General features: G+C 52.9%; 1 protein-coding gene across 2 annotated transcripts; it reads left to right on the forward strand.

Moving 5' to 3' along the window:
• Positions 1 to 5,872: 5,872 nt before the first annotated feature.
• LIN7B (lin-7 homolog B, crumbs cell polarity complex component) lies at positions 5,873 to 9,252 on the forward strand. Of its 2 annotated transcripts, none has more exons than XM_079799634.1 (6): positions 5,873 to 5,949; positions 6,329 to 6,447; positions 6,716 to 6,787; positions 7,396 to 7,605; positions 8,666 to 8,829; positions 9,143 to 9,252. In XM_079799634.1, the coding sequence occupies exons 1-6, from the start codon at positions 5,913 to 5,915 to the stop codon at positions 9,156 to 9,158; spliced, it is 618 nt and encodes a 205-aa protein (XP_079655760.1). In that variant the 5' UTR covers positions 5,873 to 5,912; the 3' UTR covers positions 9,159 to 9,252. The 2 variants fall into 2 exon arrangements, with proteins under 2 accessions (XP_079655760.1, XP_079655761.1); XM_079799635.1 differs by having other exon boundaries at positions 7,396 to 7,593.
• Positions 9,253 to 9,896: the final 644 nt, after the last annotated feature.

Consider the following 9,896-nt stretch of genomic DNA (forward strand, 5'->3'; position numbering starts at 1 on the left):
CTCCCCTGGGCTGAGTTTACAGAGGTTGGACCAGACAGCTGGGTGTGAGGGTAAAATTTCCATGTGGGGTATTAGCTCCCAAATCTACATACAACCTGTTGAGGCATTTGCCAACTCATAACCTGCTCATTGTCAATGCAAGACCCAAGGTGTTCATCAGAAAGTAATAATGGAGGGCCCTAGCCAGTTTGGCTGAGTGGACTGAAGGGCCCGCAGACAAGGGTCCCAGATTTGATTCTGGTCAAGGGCATGTGCCTCAGTTGCAGGCTTGATCCATAGCCCTGGTTGGGGTGAGTGTGAGAGGTAACCAGCTGATGTGTCTAACATCAATGTTTCTGTCTCTCCCCCTCCCACTCTCTAAAAATCAATGGAAAAATATCCTGGGGTGAGGATTAACAACAAAAAATAGTAACGGAGGTTAAGGAGCTACGCAGAGATCTCTGCAGCCATGTCATTCTGGGGGACAGAGGTCGGGGTTCTAGGCCTGGCAAAGCAAATAACTATGCTTGAGATCCCCAGAGTGCCACAATATTGAAGTAAGGCTACAAGTGAAATAGACAGGCCTCATCATGAATTAGGTGATCTGCCTGCCAGGAGAAAAAACCCTCTGGGAGGTAGAATTCAGAGTCTAATTTTTAGTACACAATGCTCAGCATTTAGTCAAATTATCAGGCATGTTAGAGGATTTGAATTACTGAAAACGAAGAGAAAGACAATAGAAACAGACCTGGGCATGATTCTGATGTTGGGAGTTATCAGAGATTGAAATAACTATATGTTCACAAGGAAGAGATGGAGAATTTTACCAGTCCTGGAATTTTAAAATATATATATATATATATATATATATATATATATATATATATATATATATATATATATATATATTATTGGTTTTTTACAGAGAAGAAGGGAAAGAGATAGAAACATTGATCAGATGCCTCCTGCACGCCCCCTACTGGGGATGTGCCCACAACCAAGGTACATGCCCTTGACTGGAATCGAACCTGGGACCTTTCAGTCTGCAGGCCAACGCTCTATCCACTGAGCCAAACCGGTTAGGCCAATCCTGGAATCTTTAAAAAAAAAAAAAAGTAAAATGTAAATTTTAGAACTGGAAAACAACTGAAAGAATTTAGACAACCTGCCTGACACATTCCTGTTAACAGTAGAAGTGTGAGGGAAATAAAGGTTAGCTGAAAGTAAGAAATTTCATAATCTTTTTAGACAATTAACTAAGAGTATACTTAAAAATGAGACTCAGCCCAGCCAGTGTGGTTCAGTGGATGACCATGGACCTATGAACCAGGAGGTCACAGTTCAGTTCCCTGTCAGGGTACATGCCCAGTTTGCAGCCTCGATCCCCAGTAGGGGGCGTGCGGGAGTCAGCCGATCAGTGATTCTCATTCATCATTGATGTTTCTATCCCTCTCCCTTCCTCTCTGAAGGCAATAAAAACATATCTTTTAAAAAGAAAAGGAGAGATTTGGGTCAGAGCACTGACGTTTCCAAGGAATTTCAGGCTAAAAAGAAGACTCGGTAAGATACCTGTTGTGATGGAAAGTTGGAAAGAAATTGAGAATGTGGTGGAAGAAACAAAAGTAGATGGAAATCACAGGGGGGAAACAAAACCGCACAAGCCATAGCTGATTTTGCTCAGTGAACAGAGTGTCAGCCCACAGACTGAAGGGTCCCGGGTTTGATCATGGTCAAGGGCATGGTTGCAGGCTCAATCCCTGGCCCTGGTCAGGGCACTTGCGGGAGGCAACCAATCGATGTTTCTCTCACATCAATGTTTCTCTCTCTATATCTCCCCCACTCCCACTGTCTAAAATATCAGTGGAAAAAATATCTTCGGGTGAGGATTAACAAAAATACAAAAATCCACAAGCTGGTCAAGAAAGAAAATGTAATCACAGAACATTACTTGGGCTCTGCAGTAAACAATAAGTACTTATTGACATAATGCAAGCACTTTATTGATTGATCTGAAAACTGGTACCATAAAACTACCATGGGAAGAGAGGGGAAAGGTTGTAAAGGCAGAAAATCAATATGTAATATATTACTAACAACTGAAATTGAGAAATAGCAAGTTACTTAGATACAGAAGCAACTAGCATATTAAACCCCTATTAAATTGTTGCCTCTTGCAGTGGAGAGAGGACTGGCTGGTGCTTTGTATTATTAGCTCTTCCGTATTATTAAGTTTATTTTTTATTGTCGACAGTATTACAGATGTCCCCTATTTTCTCCCCATGTCCCCACTCCACCCAGCCTCCACCCCACCCCAGACCTTCACCTTGCTTTTGTCTATGTCCATGGGCTATACATATATGCATATAGGTTCTTCGGTAACTTGATTTTATTTTAAAATTCAAGTAGATTACTTATTAAAATAAAAAAAGAAATACGCCCTAACCAGTTTGGCTCAGTGGATAGAGCATCAGCCTGCGGACTGAAAGGTCCCAGGTTCGATTCCGGTCAAGGGCACGTACCTTGGTTGCGGGCACATCCCCAGTGGGGGGTGTGCAGGAGGCAGCTGATCGATGTTTCTCTCTCATCGATGTTTCTTTTCTTTTTTTCTTTTTCTTTTTTTAAATTTCTTTATTGATTAAGGTGTCACATATTTGTCCTCATCCCCCCATTCCCATCCCACACCCCTCCCCATGGATGCCCCAACCCCCTGTTGAACTTAACCATTGGTTAGGCTCTTATGCATGCACACAAGTCCTTTGGTTGATCTCTCCCTTCTCCCCCCACCCTCCCCTATCCTCCCTCTGAGGCCCGATAGTCCGATCGGTGCCTCCTTGTTTCTGGTTCTGTTCTTGTTCATCAGTCCATGTTGTTCATCATTTCCCCTAGATGAGCGAAATCATGTGTCACTGGAGATATACTTATAAGAATTGAATGTGCGACGAGCAATAATAGTTATGCTGACAGGCAAATGAATCAGTCTGTAGTGAGTTTCTTTCTGGACCAACAGTTCTTTTGAGACCCAATATCAATGTCCACCAGTTCCTTATGAGTACATGTCGGCACTGACCCCTCAGCTCTGGATGGTGGACAAATGGTGGTAATGCAGGTCCGACTCCCTCTGGTTTGGTCTCGGCCGGACCCAGGGGCACGGCTTCACCCGGATCCAGGGGCCCGCGGCCTCACCCGGACCCGGGGCCAGGCTCACCCGGATCCAGGGGCCCGCGGCCTCACCCGGACCCGGGGCCCAGGCTCACCCGGATCCAGGGGCCCGCGGCCTCACCCGGACCCGGGGCCCAGGCTCACCCGGATCCAGGGGCCCGCGGCCTCACCCGGACCCGGGGCCCAGGCTCACCCGGATCCAGGGGCCCGCGGCCTCACCCGGACCCGGGGCCCAGGCTCACCCGGATCCAGGGGCCCGCGGCCTCACCCGGACCCGGGGCCCAGGCTCACCCGGATCCAGGGGCCCGCGGCCTCACCCGGAACCGGGGCCCAGGCTCACCTGGATCCAGGGGCCCGCGGCCTCACCCGGACCTCATCGATGTTTCTAACTCTCTTTCTCCCTTCCTCTCTGTAAAAAAGCAATAAAATATATTTTTTTAAAAAAAGAAAGCCGAAACCGGTTTGGCTCAGTGGATAGAGCGTCGGCCTGTGGACTCAAGGGTCCCAGGTTCGATTCCGGTCAAGGGCATGTACCTTGGTTGCGGGCACATCCCCAGTAGGGGGTGTGCAAGAGGCAGCTGATCGATGTTTCTCTCTCATCGATGTTTCTGACTCTATCTCTCTCTTCCTATCTGTAAAAAATCAATAAAATGTATTGAAAAGAAAAGAAAAGAAAAAGAAATACTATGAAGGAGAGACATGTAGACAAACTTGCAAACTTCCTCTGGCTTTGTAAAAGCCCTTTTCTGGACGCCATACCCCCATCCAGCCAGTGGTGAGGTACAGCCACACTTCAATCTTTCCTACATTCCGTTGGCCCCTAGTCTACAGCATCTGATACAACTGCCCACCCTCTTTTTAAAAACTTTTCTCATGGTTTCTCTCACCTGATTTTCCTCCTTTTCTGGCCATTTTTTTTCTCCTCTTCCTTACTTTATTATTTTTTTATTTTATTCCTCACTCGCGGATATTTTTCCATTGGTTTTTATAGAGAGTGGAAAAGAGAAGATAAGACAGAGAGAAATATCAATGTGAAAGTAATTGGTTGCCTCCTGCACGCACCCAGACCAAGCCAGGGAGGATCCTGCAACCAAGGTACGTGCCCTTGACAGGAATCGAACCCAGGACCCTTCAGTCTGCAGGCCAATGCTCTATCCACTAAGCCAGTGATGGCGAACCTATGACACGCATGTCAGCACTGACACGCGTAGCCATTTCTGATGACACGCGGCCTCATGCCGAGGATGAAACATTTGCTGCTCCTGAGGATGAAACATTTGCAAAATAATGTTTTTCCTTAAAGTGACACACTACCCGAGTTATGCTCAGTTTTTTGGCGAAGTTTGACACACCAAGCTCAAAAGGTTGCCCATCACTGCACTAAGCTAAACTGGCTAGGGCTTTTTTCATTGATTTTTAGAGAGAGGGAAGGACAGAGAGAAATATCGATGTGAGAGAAACACATCGATTGGTTGCCTCCTGCACGAGCCCCGACCAGGGCCCAGGCTGAGGAGAAGCCCTCTTCCTTACTTTAGATGTTAGAAGTTTGGGGGACTCAATCCTAGGTCCTCTTCATTCTATTGCTTTGCCCCAGCATTCCTGTCCACTCATATGGTTTTATTTACCACCTTTGTCCAAATTCTCAAAAATATTTGCAGATTGTAGATACCGCACAAGGCTGCTCAAATTCAAAATGTCCAATAAACCTCCTCCAACATAGACTATCTGAGCAAAAGGCCCCACAAACACCTTTATTTTTAAAGTATATTTTTATTGATTTCAGAGAGGAAGGGAGAGGGAGAGAGATAGAAACATCAATGATGAGAATCATTGATTGGGTGCCTCCTGCACGCCCCCCACTGGGGATTAAGCCTGCAAAGCAGGCATGTGCCCTTGACCGGAATCGAACCTGGGACTTTTCAGTTCGCAGGCTGATGCTCTATCCACTGAGCCAAACTGCCTAGGGCCCCACAAACACCTTTATATCCCCTCCTCCATCTTCCTGTCCTCATATACAGTGACTCACCAAGACATGGCCAGGCCCTTCCAAATCGGCCCACCTAAAGGGATACTCGGAAAGCCTTCTGACTGGTCCCCTGCCTCCACTCTTGCTCCCATCCAATCCAGTCGCCACACGGTGGCCACAGTGATCTTCAAACACACAACTGAATTCCACATTTTATTCTTCAGAGTTATTGTAAGTTCAAAATCCTCAACATGCATAACTATCCTGCCCACATTTTCACCATCACAAACGGCAATTATTGCATGGGCTCTTTCTGCCTGGAAAGTGACCCACATCCCTCCCCTTGATTCTTTTACCTCCAAGGACTCTGTTAATGTCCCTCTTAGATCATCCCTTCCCCACGCCCAATTCTGATCACAGTCATAGCTGGTTGTCTACCCCTCCCTTCATCCTAGCCTAAGCTTCGTGAAGGCAGTGGGTTTGTCTGGCCTGCTCACCATCCTGTCCATCATCTTGGGCCCAGATGTGTAATATACGTTTGCCCAATGCGTGGGAAAAAGGGATAGAGAGGGGACACTCATGTGTGGGGGGCAGGACAGACAGAGATGTACGGAGGTGCAGACAGAGGCTGCAATAGGACAGACAGACAGGGGCGGGAGCAGGTGCGGCGGCCGCGGCGCAGGGAGAGAAGCGCAGGCAGTCCCGCGCCTCCGCAGGGGGCGCCCGTCGCCGGGGGCGTGGTCTCCGGAAGCCCCGCCCTCCCCACTGGCGACCGGGCGGGCGGGCGGCTCGCCGCAGCGGCGCCGACATGGCTGCGCTGGTGGAGCCGCTGGGGCTGGAGCGGGGTAAGCGCGCCAGGGGGCCCTGCCCACCCGGCCGTGGCCCGCGTCCTGGACCCCCGCCCTCGCCCCTCCCCCGGCAAGGGCCGGGCGGGGGTGGGCGGGGCGGGGCGTCGTGAGTCCCGCGGTTAGTGGGTGTGGGAGGGTCCGTGGGCGAGCGGGCGGGGAGGGGCGCCCACTGCACCCCTTCCTGGGTGTACATGGGGGCCCCGGGGATGAAGGGCGCCCTTGCCACTGGCGACTCTGTGGGCGTTCGATCGGCACCCAGCTGCCCTTCCCGGGTCTGTCCGCGCTGGCCCTTACTCGGGCTCTGGCCGCATCTCTCGGGACTTCTCTGCGCGTTGGTGTCTCTGACTCTGTCTACGCGCCCGCCCCCGCCCCGCAGACGTGTCCCGGGCGGTGGAGCTCCTCGAGCGGCTCCAGCGCAGCGGGGAGCTGCCCCCGCAGAAGCTGCAGGCCCTCCAGCGCGTCCTGCAGAGCCGCTTCTGCTCAGCCATCCGCGAGGTGAGCGCCGCGCGGCGCCGGGCACGAGTTGGCGGCTGCAGTGCTCTTCCTGGTCGCCCCAAGGCCGGGGACTACGCCTCCCAGCAACGCCCGGGGCGGCCCGCCTCGGGAGTGCCCGTGCGTCAGCTCCGGGGTTCTTCGGGAGTTGTAGTTTCCTCCCGCTCCAGGTGTGGGGTGGGACAGTTCATGGTGGGAGAGGCCAGGCCTGGACTCCTGGGTTGGGGAGAGGCGGGAGCTGGCAGGTCCCTGATGCTGTGCATCCTCACAGGTGTATGAGCAGCTCTATGACACGCTGGACATCACCGGCAGCGCTGAGATCCGGGCCCACGCCACAGCCAAGGTAGGCGCCCTCCACCCCATCACTCACAGCATCCATGGAACTTCCTAATGTCATTCATTCCTGCTTTGTCCTTCATGATTTTTGCCAAATCTCTGTACCCCCCTTACTATTACTTATCTATAGTTTATTTTAAGTAATCTCTCATAAATGTCATGAAAGGCATCTTTATCTACTATAAATTGAAACTAGTACCGAATGCCTGACTAGAAGATAACCTTAAACACCGATCCAGTGGAAACAATGAATTATCAGTAAACACTGAAATCTGATGAAATCAGAGTTAGATGCCGTTCTTGCTGCTTCCTGAAGGCTCTCGGCTTCTTCCAGGCCTTGTTTTTCTCTGTTAAAAAGTGAGATTGGCAAGTGTTGAGTATTCAAGATACATTCGCACCAAATGGAGACGTTCTCTTTGACATCTGAACCATCAAAGTGAGCCAAAAGGGACACGCGGTCATTATGAAATAATCTTTTGAACTGTGGCAGGCAGGCACCTCGTGCTTGGGAAAAGCTATCTGGCCTCAGTCGCTCTCCCTGGCCCAGATCCTCCACCCTAGTCCGCATGTCCCCGATGGAGAGGCCCTCACCTCCCCGTGCTTCCTGTCTCCCAGGCCACCGTTGCTGCCTTCACCGCCAGCGAGGGCCATGCACATCCCAGGGTAGTGGAGCTGCCCAAGACAGAGGAGGGCCTGGGCTTCAACATCATGGGGGGCAAGGAGCAGAACTCGCCCATCTACATCTCCCGTGTCATTCCTGGAGGAGTGGCCGACCGCCACGGAGGCCTCAAGCGTGGGGACCAGCTGTTGTCGGTGAATGGTGTGGTGAGTGGGAGGCTGGGGCAGGGCTAGGGTCAAAGCCTGTCCTTGTTTTTGACATTGATTCCACACACACTGACGGAGCACTACCCCTCTATCCAGCCAAGTGCAGGCACTGCTGCAGACCCTGAGAAAAATTGGCTTCAGCTCTTACCTTCAAGAACTCCCTCTCTGATAAGGGAGAGAGACCCTGAGTGAAATAGCCCCAATCAGGGAGATAAGAATGAGGAAGCACAAAGCATTGTGATGTAGCACCAGACCAGGGTAGATGAAAGAACTTTTTGCAGAGGAAGGAACATTTGAGTTGGGTTTTGAAGGATGAGTAGGAGTTCTCCAGGCACATAAGGTAGAGAAGGTGTTACTGGCTGAGGTTGCGGCAGGTAGGGGCCGTGACACTCCTGTGAGATAAAGAGAAAGAGCTTGGTTCTGATGGAGGGCTGGGCATGCGGGTTATTAAAATCGCTAGTTTTTATAGTAAACGGGGGCATAACTAGATGGGTGGTTGGGGCCAGCCTTGTTGGGCCTGAGTGCCAGCCTAGAAAGCTGGGGCTTTTTCTCAAGGGTTCTGGGGAGCCCTGGGAGGGCTGTGAGTAGGGGAGGGGAGGCTCAGCTTGGAGGAGTAGAGAGACTCCTTTGGGACTCTGTGGGGAATGGGCTGAGGGGAGAGGCTGGAGGCCAGAAGGTCAGGGGGGAGACTAGAGTGAGAGTCCACTGTGGAGAGGACCAAGCCTCAGCTGGGGCCAGGGTGGTGGGGACAAAGAAGAGGGAGTCAGGGCAGGAGGCACGGGGCTGCTAGCAGGTCTGTGGGAGGGAGGGAGGGGATGAAGATGGTCCTGGAGGTCTGGCTCGGTGACGGAGGGCATATGGGGCTTGTCCCTGACATGAGGAACCTGGAAAATTTTGGGGGAGGACACTGAGCCAAGAGTTAATGAGTCTCCCATGAGGAGATGAGGTTTGGGCACCTCAGGGCTGGTAGCAGATCACTTACAGCGGGACCTGTTTCCGGGGTGGGGGCTGGGTGAGAGCGGTGGGCCCCACGCCCAGCTGTCTGTGCACATCCCTGCAGAGCGTCGAGGGTGAGCAGCACGAGAAGGCCGTGGAGCTGCTGAAGGCGGCCCAGGGCTCGGTGAAGCTGGTGGTGCGTTACACACCCCGCGTGCTGGAGGAGATGGAGGCCCGCTTTGAGAAGATGCGCTCTGCCCGCCGGCGCCAGCAGCACCAGAGCTACTCGTGAGCCCTTTGCCACCATTCCCCTGGGGTCTCCATGGCCTGCCTGATCCCCAGACTCCCAATGATTCCTGAAATCTTGGTTGCCACCCCCAGCCATGGGTCCTCTCCTGGGATTCTGACCTGACTCACACTCTCACCCCAAGCCATTCTGGCTAAAACCCTGGGGGGACTCTTAGCTGACTCCCATCCCAAGATCTGACTCCCAACCCACTACCCTCAGCCCTGGTTCTGGAACCCCAGCCCTGGCTCTTACCCATCCCTCCCTGGGCCCCTTACCCTAAGCCTGGCGCCCTTCTCTTCACCCTCCTTGCAGGTCCTTGGAGTCCTGAGGCTGAAACCACAGATCTGGACCCTCCTGCGCTCCCCTCCCCTTGTACAGTATTTATTGTCGCCGGCTCCTTATTTAAAGATCTTTGCCCCTCATTGAGTGTTTGTGTGTCTGTCCTGCATCCCGGGGTTAGAGGGTCTGGAGAGGTGGGGGAGGGAAAGAAGCTGATGTTGAGACCAGGCCCGGAGGAAGCCCAGGTACAGGATTTCCCCCAGGTCTGAAGGTAGAAGCTGGACAGCTTCCTAAGGGACAAGTCCAAGGGTGGAGGCTGGGACCCAGACTGGGTCTGAGTGGGAGTCAGACGTGAAGACAACGCCCCCCCACCCTTAGGAGTGTCTGAGGACGAAGGCCAAACCCCTTGTGTAGCTGGTCCTACCCACGAGTGCTGAAACGCTGCGGGGAGCCAGTGGGTGTCCTCTGTGTGGGCGGGGCGGAGCGAACCATTAACCTTGTCCGCCGGGGGAGCCCAGCGTGGGAGGCGGGGTGGGGGTGCCGCGTGCAGCTCCCGAGGCGGGCGAGGCGGGCGCAGGAATTGCAGAGTAAGGTGCACTTGCCGACCCGGCATTCACCCCACCTTGCAACCCAAACGCGTCTCCGGGAGTCGCCCCCGCCTTAAAATACAACCTTTACTCCCACCTCGCCGCCCGCCCACCCCTCCTGTCTCGTGCGGCGCGAGGGCCGGCGCGCGCCACCGCCGGGATCCGGGGTCGCGACTCGCGTTCCACGCCGCACGCCACTC

Source organism: Cnephaeus nilssonii (assembly GCF_951640355.1).
Source record: "Cnephaeus nilssonii genome assembly, chromosome: 20".
NCBI classification, from domain to species: domain Eukaryota; kingdom Metazoa; phylum Chordata; class Mammalia; order Chiroptera; family Vespertilionidae; genus Cnephaeus; species Cnephaeus nilssonii.

Bases quoted from the DNA above. Each gene is read 5' to 3' on its own strand.
- LIN7B (XM_079799634.1), top strand. From the start codon at position 5,913: ATGGCTGCGCTGGTGGAGCCGCTGGGGCTGGAGCGGG. The intron at 5,950-6,328 runs GTAAGCGCGCCA...CCCGCCCCGCAG, and splicing joins GCCGCTGGGGCTGGAGCGGG to ACGTGTCCCGGGCGGTGGAG. The intron at 6,788-7,395 runs GTAGGCGCCCTC...CCTGTCTCCCAG, and splicing joins GGGCCCACGCCACAGCCAAG to GCCACCGTTGCTGCCTTCAC.